The sequence below is a fragment of the Chinchilla lanigera genome, unplaced genomic scaffold (assembly GCF_000276665.1).
Source record: "Chinchilla lanigera isolate Chin_1 unplaced genomic scaffold, ChiLan1.0 scaffold00035, whole genome shotgun sequence".
NCBI classification, from domain to species: Eukaryota; Metazoa; Chordata; class Mammalia; order Rodentia; family Chinchillidae; genus Chinchilla; species Chinchilla lanigera.
In genome coordinates, this window is record NW_004955436.1 from 12,820,857 (window position 1) to 12,842,630 (window position 21,774).

General features: G+C 39.5%; 1 protein-coding gene across 1 annotated transcript in view; it reads right to left on the bottom strand.

The window, feature by feature from the left end:
• The window catches only part of Moxd1 (monooxygenase, DBH-like 1), a 53,855-nt gene that overhangs the window by 2,482 nt on the left and 29,599 nt on the right, over positions 1 to 21,774 (bottom strand). The window contains exons 4-9 of the mRNA XM_013516699.1: positions 17,883 to 18,062; positions 17,508 to 17,610; positions 15,810 to 15,976; positions 14,622 to 14,813; positions 12,889 to 12,948; positions 9,431 to 9,573 (exon numbers count right to left, since the gene is read on the bottom strand). Of these exons, the coding sequence (XP_013372153.1) occupies positions 9,431 to 9,573; positions 12,889 to 12,948; positions 14,622 to 14,813; positions 15,810 to 15,976; positions 17,508 to 17,610; positions 17,883 to 18,062 (845 nt within the window). The remainder of the gene's footprint in view (positions 1 to 9,430; positions 9,574 to 12,888; positions 12,949 to 14,621; positions 14,814 to 15,809; positions 15,977 to 17,507; positions 17,611 to 17,882; positions 18,063 to 21,774) is intronic.

A 21,774-nucleotide genomic window follows, 5' to 3' on the forward strand; every position in this document is an offset into this window, starting at 1 on the left:
CCCCTTCCTTCCTTCCTTCCTTCCTTCCTTCCTTCCTTCCTTCCTTCCTTCCTTCCTGTGTGATGATGAGGACTGAAACCAGGGCTGCTCTACCGATGAGTTATATTCCCAGCCCTATGTTTCACATTTTTCCTTTGAGACAAGGTCTTGCTAAGTTGTCCAGGCTGGCCTTGAGCTTGCAGGACCACCTCAACCTCCTACAGTGCTGGGGTTTCTCTTGCTTTAGCAACAGACAGGTATAATTTTTTTAACAAAAAAATTTTGGCCTCAGAAAGTTTCCCCAGAGTCTCACAATTCTAGTTAACAGTGGAAGTGAGAAGCACTCATTTCGGAAGAGTCTGACGCTGACGACATAATAAGGAAGCCTGGAGATGCTTGTCATTTTTTTTTTTTTTTTTTTTTTTTTTGAGACAGGGTCTCAGTATGCAGTTCAGGCTGGCCTTGAGCTCACTTTGTAGCCCAGGCTGGCCTTGAACTCACAGGGATCCTCCTGCCTCAGCTTCCCGAGTGCTGGGATTACAGGCGTGCACCATCATGTCCAACTGTAGGTTCTTGGGAGACACCGTGACAAGGGTAAAGCTCAAATCCATGCCCTGGGAACGCCTGGCCCCTGCTGGTTGTCTGTTTTCATCTTGTCCGAGTGAAAAGATAAATACAAAAGATTGGAATTTGAGTCAATGGTTTAAAATTTTTATGGAGAAAAAAATACTCTATATTCAATACATTCTTCTCCCACTTGTCACGTGTCAAATGTCCAAGAAAGAAGGAAGAAATCACCAAAAATGACCCACCAGCGTGAAGGGCTACTCTTCAGATGATAGCTTTCATTAAAGGTTTTATACTATTTCATTTCTGGGAAAAGGAAAAGTGCACATCAAAAAATTTTACATTCATGAATCCATGAATGTTACAGGGAACTATTGTGGGCGACCAATGGGAGTTTGGCCCCACGACACCCTGTAAAGGTGTTCCAGTAACTTCTAGAAGTTACCAAATAATTATCCACCTGCTGAGGCATAACATTTTAAATATTTGATCGTCACAATTTCTTTTTTTTTCTGTCATCACTCTCATATGCATAATCTACTCAGGCACACTGAATGTTGTTTTTTAAAAGTAAATTAGACAAACTTTATTAACTTTTTGGAATTATGAAGATAAAATTTTTACTATCAAGATTGACAATTATTTCTTCTATATTCTAACAAGTGAGAAAAGCAGGGTAATATATGAAAACTCTTATATTCTTCAATCTTAATTTCTTTCTTACTCTAATTAAAGTCACTATGCCATTGTTGAAATTTATTTATTTATTTATTTTTGACACAAGGTCTTGCTTTGCAGTTCAGGCCAGCTTTGAACTATGTAGCCCAAGCTGGTCCTGAACTTGTGGCAAACCGCCTGCTTCAGTCCCCTGAGAGCTTGGATTACAGACTGTGCCACTAACTCCACTTTCACTGTTGAGTTTTACGTACACTTCTTTATACAGATATCTTAAACTATCATAAATTTAATATAGTAATGCTATATTCAACCTACCAATGACCTAAAATCTATAGCAACCGTTAATCAAGTTATGGTAACATATAGAGGCATAACCTAGAATTGGTATAAAATGAAAGTGTGAAAGAAACCTATTAAATTTGCAGACAATATCCTTTTAAATGCACTAACAGCTACAGCTAATTATTTTATTTAATATAAAATAATTTAAAGCAAATTTTAAAATTTATTTAATATGTCCAAACCTTATAATTATTTAATATTTCAAATATTATATTAATATTTCCAGATATTATATATTTGGAAAGATAACGGGACCTATTTTGAAAAGAGAAAATCGACTTTCTAACAGAAAAATGGCCGGGTGTGGTGGTGCACCCCTATAATCCCAGCACTCGGGAGGCTGAGGCACGAGGATCGTTGAGAGTTCGAGACCAACCTGAGCTATAAAGTGAGTTCAAGGCCAGCCTGGACTGCCGAGCGAGACCCTGTCTCAAAAAGACGAAAAAAAAAATCGTGTAACAGAAAAATGATGGGGCGTGGTGCCGCTTAACAGTCTGCAACTACCCGGACTACCACTAGGTGGCGCTCGGACCTTGAGTGCCGTGTTGCGGTGGGAAAACAGCATTCTGCAGGTCTCAGGTACCCATTCTACACAGGTGAACACCGGCACTGCCGGTCAGATTGCACAGCACAAAGAGAAAGAGAAGCCATAACCACATGAGTGCACTTTACTATAAATAGGTAGAAGAGGGTAAACTCCGTGGCTTGCTGCTACGTTGGAGACAATGTCCGGGGCTGGGGGACCAGCAGATGTGTGCCCTCCGAGGCGGCATCTGTGCCTCTGTTCTTGTCTCTCTTCCACTCCTGCTTCTTCTGAGTCCCCAGCCTACAACGTTACTATAGCAACACACTTTCTACTTTCTACTCTAACCTTTCCAGCTAGTCCAACGCCACGCTTTCAGATTAACCGCGGGAGAACAGAGGAGAGGAGAGAAACATAAGAACTCTCAAAAAAAAAAAAAAAAAAAAAAAAAAAAAAAAAGGAATAACCTACTAGCATATATAGTCATAGCCAAAGACGAAGCTTTAACCAAGGAGCAGGAAGCTTTAAAGTAACAAACATCTCTGCTATTACTGGGAGCAGGGTTTAGGATGCTATCAAAATAAAAAGCTACATTTCTATCTGGGCACTGTGTAAATGCCTACACATATAAACAAAAATGTATTATTTATGTATCACTGCACAGAGGTACCTAGGTTTGCAGACTTAATTCTTTGCAAGGTTCTGGTCACACACTGAGCTGAACGAAATCAGATCAAGTGCAATGGTGAGGTTCAGTGTTCCATCTTTCGAGGAAACATGGCTCGGTTCTTGTCCAGTTCAGATTCGGCTAGCAACCGAATTTAATCAAAGAACTAAATGCGTGAACTGAGCTACCGCTGTAGCTGATAAAACCAAGTTGAGTTAATACATGATTTAATACTGATGGGGAAGTTTTCTTTGTAAATCCAGTCTAAACTCTGAGATAAGTTTTTCTTTCAGAGTAGCAAAATTTCTTCTATACACAATGGAGTAGATAAGTTTTAATTTTCCAGCAAAAACACAGCAATTTATATTTGTAAATTCAGCCTGCAATACAAATTTTTAAAATTTAATGATTTTTTTTTTATATCTGACCCTCCTGCACAAATTGAGAAGCAGAAGAGGAAGCTAATCTGTGGTTACTGTTTTTATCCGAGCCTCTGAAAACCCCCGTTTAAAAGTTTTATTGCTAGAGTATTTCTTGAGAATTGAGGAAGAGAGATGAAAAATCTGACATGAAGCAATGTCCAACTACGTGTCCCCAGATGACTACCATCACAGATTTTCCCTCTGCCAAGCAAACAACCGCATGATCAAAAGTAGTACAATAAAAAATCCATTAACAGACTTTTCTTTCTGGCTATGTTGGAATAACTGAGAGCAGATTACTACTACCCCCAAAAATATGTGGAACACCTAGTTTTGGACACCGGAAAACAGGCAGCAAAAGCAGCAGAAAATGAAGCTGCTCCAGTAAAAGTGAATAAAGTGTTCAAATGCTATGTTCATCCGAGCTTTCTACCCGGAACCTCTTTCGGAACCATGGCGGAGGAAGTGCTCTTTCCACCCCTCAAGACAATCATAGTAAGAGGACAAATATCAGTGTTAAAAAAGTTGGAAGCACTGGAACTTTCGAGGTACAGCAAGCACTGCAGGGGAAGAAGGTCCACATAGACAGATAGCTCCTTCCAATATACGAATAAAGATCCCCTAAATCTGGGACTAAGTAATGAGCCAACTAAATTTAGGAGGCTGAGCAATTCCAAATTCCACAAGGCTGAGCAAAGAATAGCTGTGAGGTTATAAGCAAAATAATTTCCAGAACTCACAGAGAGCTGGCAGACATTCAAGATCCAACAGCCAGTGTGGAATATCTTTTCTGACATCACAGGCATCTAGCAGGAAATTAGGATGGGTCAGGGGTAAGCAAGGAAGCTACATAAGCCCTAAACATCCTTTCTAGACTCCAAATGACAAGGAGTTTCAAATAAATAGAAACAGTCTAATATTGATCAACATAAAATTCATAATGTCCAGTATCTGTGTTTGGTCAAAAATTACTGAATACATGAAAACTCATGAAAATGTGCACCTTAGCTGGGGAAAGATTGGTGAATACTCCAAAACCTAGAAATGATAGAATTAGCATACAAGGGCATTAAAACACAAAAATACACTAACAAAATACATGCAGAAACTTCACTGGAAACTATGGAACAGTGCTGAGAGAAGGGAAAGAATTCTAGGTAAGTGAAGAAATATATCATGTTTATAGAGCAGAAGACAATATTGTTAAGATGTCTGTTCTCTGAAATTGATCTAGAGATTTAACATAATCCTGTTCAAATCCCTGCAGATCTTTAAAGACATTGATAAGTTGATTTAAATATACCTGTGAAAATGAAAAGAACCTAGACTATCAGAATTATTTGGGAAAGAAAAGATGACAAAGTTTAGAGCGCTACATATTCTCTTTTTTCGGTACCAGGAATTGAACTCATAACCTTGGACTTGCCAGGCAGGAGCTGTGCCAGTGAGCTATGTCCCTGGCCCTATTTTCTTACTTTAAAACTTCCCATGAAACAGTGACAGGTGAGTATGCCTTAGAGTAAAGCACACACCTACAGCCATGAAGCAGAGTAGAATCCAGAGAGTCACCATTTGGTCAAACAATTTTCCAACAAATAGTCAAAGTAATTCAAGAGTAAACAGGTAGTTTTCTTGCTTGAAAAACTGGCTATTCACTTAAAAAAACAACAAACCTTGGTTTTACCTACCCAGAAAGTGTATTCTAGGTGAATTATCAACTTGAAAGCAAAAGTTAAAAGTAGAAACTTTTTAGAAGGGAAAAAAGCATCCTTTTCCCAACCTTCAGTAGCACTTGCGTGTGATAGCCAAAGTACAAACCAAACCAAACAATGATGAAGCGGACTTCTACCATGTCAAAAAGGAAAACCAACCTATACACGTGCATCTAACAGAAGGTTAGCATCCAGCGTCTGAAGAACCCCTTAATACAAAGAACTACCATGATTCAATATTAAGGAAACAAATGACCAGTGGAGCAATACACAAAAATTTGAATAAAACATTTTTAAAGAGAAGTGTGTGTGTATGCATGCAAAGGCCTGCAGCTCTCTCTCCCCTCACCGCAGTTCCTGAGAATGAAGATGTACCTCAGTCACACTCGTGTCCCCCACCCTTCACCCACTGCGGTGATGTGAGGAGGGGAGGCATTTAGGAGGAGTCCCGGCCACCATGGCTGCACCCTCATGAGCTGGACCAGCATCCTTCTAAAAAGATTTTCGTTTTTCTTGCTGAGTAATATTCCATCCTGTGGCTATACCATAATTTATTTATCGGTTCACGAACTGAAAGACATGTGGATCATTTCCAGTCCCCAGCTGCTACGATGAAGGCTGCTATGGACAGTACATGTTAGTCTGAGGGTGGGGTTGTGTTTTAGTTTTCCGCCTTGCTGTCTAGTGTGCAATAACTGAGTTGTATACTGAGCTTATGTTCACTTCAACAGAGTCTCGAAATAGTCTCCCAAATTACTGCAAAATTCCCTGATTTTTAAAAAAACTTTTCAACCATTTAAATTTTACTCATTTTTATGTGTTCGTCATTGTATTCGAACCGCGGTCCCTCCTCTATTTCCCCTGTGACTGGTGATGTGGAACCTGTTCCATCAGAAAAGGGCTGATGACAGCAGCTGATGTGATTAGACAAAATATTCACATATAATAAATAAAGTATTAAAAACTACAAATGATACCTAAAATGCCATTCTAAAAGTGTTAGGATATAATCTTGCTCTAAAATATTTGGGGTTTATTTTACGGTGCTGGGGGCTAAACCCAAGGCCTGGCACATGTTAGGCAGGTGCGCTAGCACTGAGCTAACCTCCCGGCTCCAACATACTGACTTCAGATAGTTTCTTATTTAGACGTAAGCAGTTTTTACTTTTAGAATATTCTTTTCATATGGGACAGAAATTTTCGCCAACCATGAGTTTATCGGAGAGAATGTTTAAAAGCAGACAGACATCCAAAGTTGTGTGCTTACAAAATACACGGAACACATCCCGTGGTTCATCTTTTATGCTCACTCTGTGGGAAGTGAGCTCACAAAACCCCTCTCATTTCCTGGTGAGCTGTGCGGTGTCCCTAACTTGGGTCTTCCCGGGAAATTCTGAAGTTGAGCTTTCATCACCTGGACACACGGAGAGAATTGCTCCACACAGCAAGGCCAGTTTTGAGCTGTCACTGCCAGGAAAAAAATCATCCAACTTCGTGGTTGAATTTATGTGAATAAAAAAGAGTCTCTACTTAAAAATAACATGTTTACCCTTTAAATCAGACTTTCAAATCTAGTTCTTCATCATGGTGACATAAATAATAGTGAAGGCCAAACCAGCGAGGTGCTGGCTAGAAGACCAGAGAGAAATGGGTGAGGTATTTTCTAATTTTGCTTAAAATAGGTGCTTTCTAATTTCGCTGAGTTTTCGGGATACAGCACTGAAAAGGAGTATCATGTATCGTACGGCCTAAGACCTTCCATTTTTGTGCTTCTAAATATCATGATTCATTCTAAACATTCTGTAGCAATCTTAGACTTTAGAGAATGAATTGATAAAAATATAGAGACAATAGCTTCTTGTCTCATTTGTATAGTTTGCTCTGGGTAGTGTATAGCATGAGTAGATTAAATGGTATAGAACCTGTGCAGTTTTATGTATCATTTGTATTTTTTAATATTTTATTTATTATATGTGAATATTTTATCTAATCACATCAGCTGCTTTCATCAGTCCTTTTCTGATAGGAAAAGTCCTATCAGAAAGTTATTCCATATAAATATATACATATATGAAAGAAGAGACCAGCATACAAACTCCGACTTTCCTATTTATTATAGACTATGTTATGTTGAACAGCTTCTTAATCTATCACCTGGTACTGCACGTCCTGCTCTCTTAAAATTGTGCAAAAATAAATGAAATCATTCATGTAAAAATAATAGACTACAAAGCAATTGTTATGGTTTGTGTCTGAGTGTCCCTCCAAAGCCTCACGCAGTCATGGGGTGGGCTTCTAGAATTTATGATTGATTCAACATCCAACGTTAGAATTCTGAGTGTGAGTGCTACACCTGCCCTGGGGCGGGGAGTTTACACACAGTGTAAGGGAGGGAGAGAGGCTGCTTGCTGCCACTCCTCCTTTTTCGCTCTTGCTGTCTTATGCCACCTTGAAGCGTTGCCCCTGTGTCCTGCCACCCTGCCTTGGAGCCAGCTGATTATAGACCGAAACCCTCATAAACTGTAAGCTAAATAAATCTTTCCTTCCTTAATTTTGGGCCTTGGGTATTTTATCTCAGCAAAGAGAAAAGTAAACAAGACAGCAATTTACATGAGTATTTTGCTGTTTGTATTTTACTAGATCCAGATTCCTGCTCTGGTGGTTGAATGGTTGTTTCCATAGAAGTAAATCATATCTACAGGTGATTAATTTTATTTTTATTTTTTATTTTTTATTTTTTTTGGTTTTTCTCCGGTACCGGGAACCGAACTCATGACCTTGCGCTTGCCAGGCAGGCGCTTTGCCGCTGAGCTAAATCCCCAGCCCCAGGTGATTAATTTTAAAAAGGATGGCCTTAGTTCATAATTTATAATCCCTGTAATACTTAGGAGGAAAAATTAGACCATATGCATATTCTCCTTTAGCATCTGCATTTTACCAGAATCTTATTAAGTGTTTTTTACTCTGTTCTTAAATATTCTTCCAAAAAATGTGTGTACATTTTCATCTAATTACATGAATCCTTTTCATTTCAAAAAAAATCCTAATTACTAGCAAGATCTTCCTTATATGTAAACAAATTATGCCATCCTCAAATCTCCACCAGCCATTCTAGTTTTTCTTGCAATATTACTGAGAATAAATGAAATCCTTTTTAAATATCTACTTAATAGACACCAAACAGAGTCCTCAGTGTCTTCTTCCCCTTACATCACTCACTGAGCTTTTTTTCTTTGCCTTCCCTCGCTGTCTTCCTGAACTGCAATCACTCAGCAAGTCCTGTGGGTGCTACCACCAAAGGGTAACCCAAGTGTGACCACTTGTCCTCGGCTCTGGTGCCGCCATCTTGGTCCAAGCACCCTTGCCTGCCAACTGGAAAATCACTGCAGCCTCTCGACTGCTGGTAGCATTTTCTATCTGGCCTCATCCAACTCCAACACATTAGCCAAACTGACTTTGCTTATTTCCTACATTGGCTTCTCACTGCCCAGAAAGGCCTCCATGGTCTGATGCCACTGCCCTGGTCCTGCCTTGTCATTTATTTTCTACCATATTTCACACTGCTCCAGCCAAATTAGCCCCTTGCTTTCCCTCAAACCCAATGGAGTCATGACACCGGCTCTTCTATCCCTGGTTTCTCTGCATGTAGCTCTCTGTTTAAGCATCACCTCCTCAGAAAGGCTTTGCTACCTGTGGACAACAGCTACACACTTCCTTCACTTTTCCATTTATAATATCTATTACTATTTAAATTTTAAGTTGTTTATTTATTACCACTCCTCCACTTTAAAATATTATTTCAGGGGGAAAGGAATACTGTTTATCTTGTCTATTTTATTTTAAGTAGTTTTTACACAATTGTGCAGAAGGAGTTTGCATAGCAGGCCATAGATGGCAATCCCTGGTTGGTATCTGGAACTTAACAGACAATTGTTTCCTATAGCGGTGTAAAGCTTTCCCTAAGTGATGAGAGTGACTCAGTTCACCTAGACTATTTGCACAAATAATTGGTTTACGTTTGAGCACATGCTTTTCTCTGGGATTTTGGACTTTGGATACATCTTAGACAGACAGCACATTTTAACAAGTCCAAGGCCCTCACCCCCCAAAAAATCTAGACATGGAGGCTTTAGTGAGAATGCGTACCAGACAATGTTTCATACATGTCACAACTCAATTCTGGTGAAATTAAGAAATTCTGTAACTCAACGAGTAGAGGCCTCTTGGAAGCTTACATGCAAATGGTTTGCTCTGGACTTTTCCCTAGGAGCCTTTCCTTCTGTTCATTTTTCTTTCATCTTTTCATTTTAATAAATATTATCCATGAGTTCACCTGTATGCTGAGTCTTTATCCTTAGCAAATCAACGAAACTGAGTGTGGCTTGGGAACCCTGGACAGTGATTACCTGTTCTCTCCAGTTGCAAGTGATCAAACAGAATCACACATAAAGCAATTCCATAAGGTGGCAAGATCTCAGTATGGAAATAAAGCTCAGTACTGAAGTACATGGCTCTACCGCAAAACCCGCTCAGCACTCACGTGACTGGTCTGTAGATCTCCTTCACACCGATGAACTGAAGTTGCTCCATGATGTCGGGAATGCTTGCACATCTGGTGAGATTAATTCTTGGGTAGTAAAGCAGGTAGGAGAGACACATTTCATTCCTGGTGCTTAGTCCTCCCTGAAAATGGAGGTGTTTTATTTAGCAAAGTGTATGTTCCACCAATTCTGACACATGTAACACAAAAACCACCAACGTCATACACTTCCTTCCAGGTCTGAAATGTCTTTTAAGATTTCTTACATCTCAAAACTAATCATTTAAATGATAGCCTTCAAAAAGATGATGATATCCTTAAAAAATAATAAAATTATTTCCATGTCTGCAAAAGTTGCTTTTATTAAATAACTTACTAGGGCTGGAGGTATAGCTCAGTGGCACAGTGGCTGCCTGACAAGAGCAAGGTCCTAAGTTTGATTTCCAGTACCAATAATTAAATAAATAAATAAACGTACTAATCTCCTTGAAGTTCTACTGCTATGTTATAAACTTTGCATCACAGCGAATGTTTCAGATGACCATGAGGAACTTTGGTTAACAGGATACCCATCCATCAGTCTGACAGACATTTTTTCCTTACTAAACTGAGTTTTCTCTGTGTCTTCCTACTTATGAACATCAATAGCTACATGCCACAAAGGATGCAGATGACACACTTTATATCTAAGTAGTTAATAACTTGTTAAATTTTAACAAAAAAGACTCTCAGAAGAAGAGAATCTACAATAGATTATCTACTATGTTCGATTTTCACCCAAGGACTATTAAACCTGAAAAGGAACAGAAAACTATGATCTGTACCAAAGAGGGAAAATTAAGTAGAAACACACTGTGAGAAGACACAGACGTTGAATACAGCAAAGACTTAAAAACCTATAAAATTATATTCAAATAGTTAAAGAAAATATATTCAAGTAATTAAAAATAAGAAAGCAAATAGGAAATGCCAGAAAAAGGAAACAATAAAAAAACCCAAAATAGAAATTTTATAGCTCAGTAAAAAAAGAAGAAGAAAAAAGCACTGAGCTCCGTAGCAGATTTGAGATGACCAAAAAATGAGTGAACTTGAAAATTGACTGCTAGAAATGAGCACAATCCAAAAATGGAGAGGAAATGGGAAAAAAGCTTTTAGTGAAAAGCATCAACTTACAGACCCAAGAAGCTCACCAAATGCAAATATAAATAGTACAAGAGTCATAAGTAGACGCATCACAGTTCTACTGCTGAAAGTCAGACAGTGAAAGAGTGCTGAAAGCACACATGACCTATAAACAAATTGATACAACTGACAATCAAGATTTCACTGTAGATGAGGAAGGTAACAGAGACACTGGAAATGCGTATTAAAATCCTGCTGGAGAAACAACTGTCAATCAATAATTCTGTACCCAACAAATCCATCTTTCAAGGCTGAAGGTGAAAAGCATGCCATGGTAGTACTGTTCAGGGTTATGAATTGATGTAGTAGCTCCTATGCAAGGATGTTATTAACCGGATGAAGTCTTGCACTCAATGAACAAGGCAGGATTGGGCCATGGGGGAAGCTGACTGACAAATGAACTTGTAACTGAAGCTTCTGTAAATAGCGCATTTCAGTGATCTTCACCATAGTTCAGCTATTTTCTAGCTGGGACTGCCACTGAGCGGCAGCAAACTGTAATAAGGGAGTCGGGCCTTTGTACGCCAACGTCACGCAGTCACCGGAGGGAGCGTGACTAAGTCATGGTCTTAGGGCACAGGCAATGTCCAAGGGGGGACACAGCTGTGAGCTATCACCTTCTCATCTGATATTCCCAGTAGCTGGTTTGACTGTGTGGCCTTGAAGGGGAATCAAGGCAGTGCACCAAATGACCCACTAGAAGAAATGGTTTCACTGTGTTTTGAATTGACTATTCTATAAAAACAAATATTCTATACATAAGAAAAAAAATTCTAACCCTGTGTGTCCAGCTTCAATCTCTCTTTTTCTCACTCTAGTCTATGATGATCAATATCTTCATATTTTTGTAAACTTTCTACGGTTTTTCACTCTACTTTACATTCAGTTTATTGAAGTGTGCATCCCTAAGCAAAATATGGCTTTATTTAGGTTATTCTTGAACTTCACCCGCATGTCACACGACACACATTCCCTCTAAATCTGCTCTTTCAATCAATGTTATATTCTTCAGGTAGATTCAGGTGAATACATGTGGCTTTAGTTTATTCATTTCTATAACTGTATTCTATTTCATTTATTTTACTGAGCCATTATATTCATGAATGTGGCATTTTAAAATTTCTTTCACTGTTCTTTAGTGTCTCACAAAATTTATATCTTTTCCTCAGAGATGAAACACATATATTGTTAGATTTTATTTCCATGTTACTTATAATTTTAAATTGCATTATGCCAAGAAAGTTCCTTTATATTAAAATGAAGTTAATTTTACATATTAATTATAGAGAGGATTTTGGTGTTTAAAACTGTAATATCCATGAATGATGTGTTTTGCTTCTCCATGTCTTTCTTTCTGATCCTCATAGTCTGTGTTTTTCTCTTTCAGTACAACGTTGAATAGAAACATTGAAAGCAAATATCCTTGTATTCTTTCTGATTTTGGAGAAATATTTCTAGTATTTAATTTAACTTAATACCAGCTCCAGGTTTTCTCATAGCTAACTTTTGTCTCATTAAGGCAGTTTCCTGGTGTTCCTGGTTTGCTGAATGTCTTTTTCTTCTCTCCATGAGTGACCCAAACTTTATGAATGCTTTTTCTGCCTCTCCTTGGTGACCATGTGCTTTCCTTTCAATCCCTGAACCTCGAAGGACATCAATACATTTGCAGAATTTCGTCAGCATTTTATCAAAGAGACTTGCACCAGGGGCATGTTGCTGGCCTCTTTCTTGTTGTCCTTGTAAAACATTAGTGTTAAGACTGCGTTAACTTTATAAAGGAGCTGGTGGGAGGTGGTCTTCCTCGTAGTGTTCTCTGGAAAAGGCGGAGCAAGGCATGAGATATGTATTTCTTGGGTACGCCCAGGAATTTCCAGTAAATCTGTTGGGACCAGACCTCTGTTTGGGTCAGAAGCTCTTGAGTTCATGTAATTCACTCTTCCTTTAAATGAACAGCAATTTACTATCAGATTCAAGCAGATAGTCAGTTAATAACCACATCTTATCATATTTGATGGGGAAAAACTAAAAGACTAAGGATAGGTTTGTCATGAAAGAGTAATAAATTACACTGCATTATTACCATGGTATCATCAGGTATTTTGAAGTCTGATAAAATGCTTAAATATCTCTGGTTTTACCTTTATGATGTTGCATGGTCAAGGTTTTCAGGCATGTTTTGTCCAAAGGACAATGTTTGTTACATTTTTTCTTCTAAGATCAAAACTTTTTCCCTACTTTCCATAAATGAACTTTAATAATAGTGAAGATCTTCTTACCCATGTCATGCCAACTCTATCCTTTGTATTGTAGCGGCATTCAGTAATGAGGTTGTCTCCCTAAAATATAAAAGTTAAAACTTTCAGGTGAAGTTTAATGCTGTTTTATTTACTTAACACATTTGTAGACCAACAGTTAACATTTGCTGTTTTAAAAGATGTAGCAAGTAGCTCAGGATAAGACCTTTGACCTGTGTAACACTGTGTAGGTTTGCTAGAACAGTGCCTAAGGAAACAAAGAAATGCAAGTGTGCTGAAGCCAGACTGCACAAGATTCTACCTGGATAACTTGGTTAAGGAACTAAATAGCCCAGCAAAGTGTGTTCATCTAAAAAAATAATGGTATAAATAACACTCACTTTGTACAACGATTGTGAGGAAATTAAACACCATAATGCACATGTAGTCCCTAGTAGCGATTAAATCCCTAATGAAATGTTAGTCATAGGTATGAGTTATTCTGATTACTTATTCATTAGTATTGTTGTCTTTAAAGCTGATTATTTCCTTACAACAGAATTGTGAAGCAAATCAACAATAATCAATTGTTCCAGTGCTTTCCCATCTTTTGAGCATTACCATGTCCACAGAGAATTATATTTCATAGCCCTGCTCAAGTAAGTGGTGGAACCCTCTGTGGACCAGAGGCAGCCATCCCTGGGCACTGATCCCTAGACTTCCCCTCCCTGCCCTGCCACGTGGAGGGCTCAGTGGTCACTGTCTCATCACACTCTACCCTATGAGTGCCACACCAGTTAGGAAGTGCTGAGACAGTGAGGAAGAGTGGGTAGAAAGTCCTGAGACCAAAATGATAAAAGAGATTACAGCCCTGGGAATGTTGACAAATTACTGTCTCTCAAAATTTATCTCCCCACCCTCAGAGAACACCAAAGAGTTTATGAAAGGAATATCAATTCAGAGCTGTGAATATCAGGGATAATCATTAGAAAAATGTAGGTCCCTCTCCTCCTCATGACATAATCTTATGATGTGCCTTCTCCCTGACCATTCACCCATCTAAAAGCACCGACTCCAGCAACTGTATAGAGAACATGTTGCCCTTAGTGTAGTCTCATAAGTAGTACAAGGCTCTGTCTCTTCAGAGTGAAATAGGGGTAGGACATTCTATGAACTTGATGGCCATGGAACGAACATTTAGGGAAACAAAGCATCATAAAGTTCTCAAACAGCTTTGTTGTTGCAAAGTGTGAGATTCCTTTTTCTCCTTCGCTTACTGCAACTACTGCTGCAAGCTGCGTCACACAGCACAGTATAATTAGCTATATCTGAATACTTTGTCAGATGGAAAAAGTGCCTCTCTATCCAGGTGTATTGAAATGAAACTTGTAAAAAAATTTCTATGTCTTCAAAATGGCATAAAGAAACCCTGATTTTACCCTTTATCATAACTGCAAGCCCAAGGATCACTAATTGGGGTGCCAATATTTTAAAAAGGGCGATGTTTAGTGATTGAAACCTGAGTTTTTTGTTTTTGATTGTTTTTTAAATCAAGAACTTGAATTGCCCCTAGGAATCGCAAGAAAAAATGAGTTTGAGGTTTGGAAAGCAGATCAAACACATCACTCTGAGTTACACAACAGCCGCGGTGGGCAGTAAAGATTATGAATACAATGAGCAATTTATTTCACCGGTAGAAACCTTGCTGTATCTCAGCTGATGTGTGGCTCATGGCTTTTACAACAGTCAGTGAAAAAGAACAAAAACATGCATACTGGCAAGATTGTTTGTTCTTCCTTTAGATACTGAAACTCTTGGAAATTGAAGTCAAAACTGTCATCATAAGCAAGTAATTTCATTTCCTTCCCTTTGCGAAAATGCCGCAGCCTGACGCCTCTGCCAGCGAGGTGAGCGTGGAGAAGAACTGCAAACACGTGGATTCCGCTTGGCTTCTCAGCTTCCAGAGCCTGCGGGAACACCCGGAAGAGCTGCTCAGCCCAAACACAGCGCACAATGAAACAGACTTGGAGGGACAACTGAGAAGAAAAGCAAGGCAACCTCCGGGAGCTGCCACATGCTTTGAATGTGAATTTCTCAGCGTTCCCTCTGCGAAGCAACACTTGCTGGGAGACAAGAAAGCAGATCTACAAGACCACTCCTTCTTCCTTCTCTTAGGCGGTCTGGAGGCAGTCAACACTCCTGGCAGAAAGATTCTAGCACATTACTCACCTGGAAATGCAAAATCCAGAAAGGAAAGTTTTCCTCTCTTTTCCAGATAAGAAAGCAAGAGAGATCAGTGGAATTATAGACAGCATTATGGTCCTGGAGTTAAGTCTCTGTCGTCAGGGGAATTTGAGTCATGGTCTAAGTAACTCAGACATAATCTGCCCATTTGACCAGTCTGCCGTACTGTCCACACCTACAGTATCATGCGGTACATAAGTGTGATCATACTGAAATACTTCTATTTAGTAAGAAACTAAAAATGGAAGTAGTCATTGTTAAATGCTTACACGTGCCATTCTCTTTACAGCATGCATTTGTACATTAGTTATTCTTGCTCTTTGGTGAAAGAAGGGAAGGAAGCAATAGAGCAGAGTGAAAAATGAAGAGGAATGATGGAAGATATAAATATGAGTAAAAGGAAAAGTAGAGAAAAGAAAGAGTCTACACCAACAAAAGTAAGAGTTGCAAAAGATGAAATAAAGTGTCCAACATGAAACAGAGGCGGTGGGACTGGGAAGGAAAACACCCTGCAAGTTTCCCTGGCTCCCAAACCCTGCCCCTGAGGCATCGAGGTTGAAAAGGGCAGTCAGAGGTGCTGCTGAAATTGCAGTAAGGGTTTCACATGGTGCCCACAGGACAAGGGGCAAAGAATAAAACAAGGAAGAGAGCTGTCACACCAGTTTCCAAGAGCACAGTTAATCTGTAGAGAGCAGCTCCCAGACACAGGCACGGCCTACCTCCTGTAGGCATTCCAGGGTGCAGTGACCCTCAGAGCGGAACTCCGGCATCCCTGGGGGGATGGTATGGAAGAGGCTCACCCAAAGGCCAGCCTCAATCACCCCAGCATCGTACTTCCTTAAATCCGTGGTATGGTATAGCCTTAGCCCAGAACTATCTATCAAGCCTGCAACAAGAACACATAATTAAAAATAGTTCTCATAGCCCATTAAAATGGATGCATTGATATTCCTTAAAAATCACAGAGGAAAGAAATATAAGCAGAGATCGTGAGAGACAATGATCAGCTTCATAAACTGAAACTAAAACGTGAGTTGCCATATTTTCTGCAACCACTATAGATGCATATGGCATGCTATGGAGAAAACATTGGAGTCATCGGGCTGATAGCTTTCACAATTACCTAACACAGAGGCAGAGTGAAAATTCTAAAGTCTAACTTCTTAGAATACAGAATAGCCCTTCCACAAAAACTGACTTTATATTGTTCTAAGGTGAAGTTTGGTAACATTTCCTTAGAGGTACAAATCCCTTGGCTGTCTCACCGTATGTGAGACAGAGAAAATTACTGAAACTTAACCTCCCGTATAGTTTGTAACCATTCTCTTACTCAATACAGTCATTTAATCAACAGTTGATGAGAATTTATTATATGAACAGTACACATAGGCATTGTGGGAGATAAAAGACAAATAAAACACTCTCCTTGCTATGACATAGTTATTGTAAAGATGAAGGATTTAAAGATTCCTTCTATTAACTTTGAAATCAATGACTACTTTCCCAATTAAAATTGAATTTGCACCTATAGCCTTGGAAAGTTTGTTTTTTCAAGGAATACTTTCTAGATCTCTCACCATACATCGTTGGCTAGATCAGGTCACCAATTAAATACTCTCATAGTACCAATGCCTGTCTGTTGGATAACTGGTAATATATAATTTTATATTAATTGCTATGAGTTTTTTATTGTTCTTCTTTCCCAGTAGATTATAATTTCCGTGAGGTGGGACATAGTATATATTTTACTTATGTGATATCCTCAAGCACAGATCCACCACATAGGCAGTGCTCAGTATTTGCTGAATAATTGCATACAATGAAATAAAATAATTACTTAGAATTGCTTCTGCTGATAATTTCACATAGATTCTGTCAGTTTTTCATTTTGGAACATTACATAAATAAATTCCAAAATCAAGTGCATATTCTTATACCTACCTACTCACTTCAACACCATTTTATACAATTTCACTGAGTAAATACTTCCTGAGTATATTTATAACTTGCCTATCAAACAACAAAATACTTAATATTTGTTAGTGTGATAAATGGTAGCTTTTTCATAGGTACAGTTAGAAAGAAAATATTTCGTAAGCACTATGTGTTTGAAACTCAATTTACATAATGAATGAAAAAGTCTATTATTCTATTCCCTGGTAGGTAGTACAGAAGAGATTTGATTAGTGACTAAATGTGTCCATTTACTTCACTGGTGCTGGTGAATAATGCCTATTGCCCTAGTGTAATTGTGAATGAATATCCTTTTTTGTTCTAAAAAGTATCCTAGTTCAGATGCCAATGTATAGATTCTTTCTAATATTTTCTATGTTATTTTTTCTCTGATAAAGACAAGAGTTACAAAACTTTTAAAACCCAAAATATATAAAGGCAAAATATATAAAGAAAGAACTCACCCTTCTTATGTGTCGGATTATCATAATGGACTTCTAGAAGCACATAATGAGGATCTAACGGAGTGCCAAGGGATAATCCAACATGAGGTGGGTAGGAAAAACCCTAAATATGGAAAATTCCATGAGACAGTTTCTTATGAAAATCCCTGAGAGCTCCACTGTGTTCATAAATCAACCATTCTCAGAGATCATTCCAGAACCTTCCAGAATTCCATTAATCAATCATTGAGAATAGTCTTGTCTTCCTACTTAACAGAAACATGCCCCTCTGATACAGAGAGTATATGGAGCTCTACTCATAAGTACTGGAGCCATATTTGTGATGAAACACCATGACCAATTAATGGTGCTACATCCCAGTCATCATTTGCCCACCTCGCCACCAATGGCCCAGGCGAAGATCACAGTCTCACAGGTGAGGAAGGCATCAGGCATGTTTGGGTGGTAGCACTCGTGGCCGTAGTCCAGGACACTGTCGTTAAAGTTGCTGCTGCACTGATAGAGCAGGATGTGGTGGACCAGGCTCTCGTGGCCTCTGTGTATCACTGGCTCAACCTAGACAAACACAGATGAGAAAGAGAGGGTGAGAAAAGACAGCCAGTAACATCCTACAGTGAGCCCAACCTACAGTCAGGAATTACCCCTTCTTCCAGGAATATTCTTCTCAATTATGTAAAGATTACGAGGTTCAAGTGCGATCTGCTCTGGAGACAAGAAAGATGATGATGACGGTGGTGACAGCAAAGATACGATCACTGCTCACTCCGTGTATTGTAACTATTCACTAATCTGCTTTTGTTTTTAACTCACCTTTGTTTGCCTTTGTTTCCCACTCAGCTAAGCAGCTATTTCAAAACTCCCTACTCTCCTCCAGGCTTCACTGTGCATTGTTTCTCCTCCCTCTTGTTTTTCACGCAGGAAAAATAAGTCTTCTTGTCTCTCTTGGTCTTTCTTTCCTCCACCTTAAAATGTTATTTTTACCTTTTCCCACTGGAGTAGATGATATCTTTATATATACATGAGCTGCATGCAATATACAGCTGAGTGCTGGATATTTTTATTTTAGAGATGAGGATCACATTCTAATTATTTTATTATTAGAATTGGGGAGAGAGAGAAACATTATTAGTGATGTGGTCCTGTGACCCTGCTCAGATTAGAAGAGGGAAACTAGGAAGCAGTTAAAACACAGTGGGTAATGAGGTCGGTGCTGATATGGAAAGCACGCTCCACATAATCATGCTCCTTCCCACTTCCCCTCGGTAAGTTGCCTTCACAACACCTGTCTACCGGAGTCCAGCCATTTGCAGGCCAACCCAGAGTGAGCTAAGTATGCCCAGAGATCCCAGAGAGCCCTGTATCCACATGAGAGGGGATCCCTGCAGTTAGGCTCCAGGGGCTGGAGCTGTGGCCAGCAGTTAGAAGGGGTTTTGACTAAAGAAGCCTGGTGAGCTTCTAGATTTCCAAGACATTGGCTGCCTGAGACCTCAGCATCACTTCTTCTTTTGGCCCTGACTAATCGAACACAGAAGTGCCATTCTCAAATCCTTGCTTGGTCTCTACTTTAAATTGGACTATTTAGATAATGTGCTTCAAGCTATTTTCTCATAATTTTTAATGTTTTCTCTTTTGTACGAAAACCCAAGCAGCCAAAGGAGGACTGGGTATGAACTAGACGGAGGTCTGAAATGGACAACCAAGGAATTCAAGTTTTTAAATTCTGTTTTGTTGCATGTTCCCTAGTGAATCTTGCCATATCTACCTGCATGTACATTTTTGACATCACATTCATGGAAATAATGTTGCACGCGGTCTTGTTTGTGCTTGTCTCACCTCTGAAAGATCATAAGCCCCGAAGGCTGGAACTAGTTTTTATTTTACCTAAAAACGACAGTTATTGCTCAATCGCAGTTGTAAAACAATGAATGCACAGAAGTATGACTGAAAGTTTCAATGAGAATTTAGTGTCCACATCTCGGTTGAGCTCTCTCGTGAGACTAGACTTACTCGGGTGCCTCAATACTGCAAGGACAGAGCAATACTATGTCAAGAGTAAATCATTCAGACATGGGAGATTTTTGCCAATAGCCTTCAAGTTCAGGCAGAACCTGAGGGTGGTGCTGAGCTCTCCAAGGCAGGTCCTGGGAAAGAGGCTTTTGGGAAAATGAGAGTTGGCTGTTGCTAAGAAAGCTCAGAAATTATAGGAGAAAGAAAAAGGCTATTTTGAGACATGTGCGCAGAAGAGATGTCCATGGGTCCGTGGAGACAGAGGTAAGTCATGCCACCACAAGCCAAGGAATGTCAGAAGCCACCAGAAGCTGGGTGAGGTAAGGAAGGATCCTCCTTTGGAGCTTCTAGAGTGAGCCTGTCTCTACCTATGCCTTGATTTCAGACCTCCAAGTCTCCAAAGATAAAAGAAGATACATTTCTGCTATTTCAAGTCATGGTCATTTATTATAGCAGTCCTAGGAAACTGACACAGCCCATACCCATGATTCTCTATTTTCTACCACAGACTAACAATTTGTATATTTGTCCCTGTAAGCCTAGGTTGCGATTTCCCTGAAAATATTTGTGACCCAGACTTACCGCAAATATAAATGTTTCCCTTAATGACTGAGGTCAAATATTTTCTTTACCTATAACTAAATACATATTTATTTTACTCTAGTTTTCAGTATTCGTCGGGAGCCTTTGTTGTGTTGTCCAAGTATGCTGAGCCGTACATGAGAAACACAGGACACAGAGAAGAGCTCTTTTGAGTAATTTTCCTATATTCCTTATTTATTTAAGATGTGGTTCCTTGCCTGTTGAAACACGAGTAGAACTATCTGCTACTCAATAAACTAATAATTAAGACAAAAGGGAGCGGTGATGGGTGGAATCGGTAATGAGCTGGAAATTTTGTAAATCCCTATCACTTCTCTTCTTGCCTCTTCTTGTTCCTGGCACCCTGCTTCATATACCCACTGCAGGCAGAGTTTGCTGCCCACACAAAGCCCATAAACTCCCTCTGACAGAGGGCATCCAAAGGTCGCCTGGCTCCCAAAGTGGTGCTGCTTATGAGAGCATTTCACGTGGAACTAACAGTGTGGATGCTTCTCTGTATGATCTCCTCATGAGCCAGGAGAAGACTGGGCATCTGTCCCCTTCCCTCCTCCACTCCCTCCTCATGGGGAGGGCTCTTTCAGGGCAGCGACATTTCCAAGTTATGAGAGGCAACCAAGTTGAGCAGGGTACTGGTGTTCTCACTTCCCAGGCATTCCACTCTGGAAAAACCCAGGGATCAAAGCAAAGTCTGACTTGCTAGTGGGGTGCCGAAGGGCCTCAGCATGGAGGGACTTGGCAGATAAAGGCCAGGAAGCAATGATAAGAGGAGGTCAAGTGGGATGGAGGTGAAGGGAAGGGAAGCACTGAGGAAGTGGGGACCACTGGGAAATTAGTCACCCCTTACTGGAATCCTGGATCCTTCTGGGAAGGCACATGGAAGGGATATTTTCTAGCACATGGAAGAGGTCAGAGTGCAATGAGACAATAAAGTCAGCACACAGTTCAAAGTCAGAGGCAAGACAGTATCAGCAGGGTTTTTAATAACAATTCTTTCTGCAGCCATGTCCATCTCTGCATCCTGATGTTAATTTATTCAGCCTTTCCTCTTAGTTAATAAATCAACATATGCCTTTCTTTTTCCCAGGCTGGTTCTACCTGGGTTTTTATTGCTTGCAATCTGAAATCCTAATAAGCGAACAGAAGTCTGTATCATCACTATATCAATATGTACATGTATCACACCTGTGCTGTTTGAAATTGTCTTTTCTGTCTCTCCTACAAACTTTGCCACATAAAACTGCTTTTGTTTCACTCTTTCTTTTTATTTTCTAGTTCTTAACTGGATCTGCGTAAGTTAATGACAGAGTAAAATCAGTAAATGCGCTGGAAGAACCATATGGGAGAGAAAGAATCACTCCCTCTAATATACACAATTACCTTCCTCCATTTGATTCTTGGGTTTCCACACAGATGCTTAGCAAGAAGGCTGTTTTACTTGATGAATATGCAATATCCCTCGAGAGATATAACACATTATGACTCAGAGTGCTTCGTATCTGAATATGAGTTAAGTAAGAACTTTGCCAAACACCTCAGGAATATAAAAACAAAACAAATACCTTTTAACAAAGTTAAAAGTAACAACATTTCATGTACATGCTGTTCCTTGAATTTTAACAGGTAACTCATGAATGTAGTCATTAAATGTAGCTTCTGG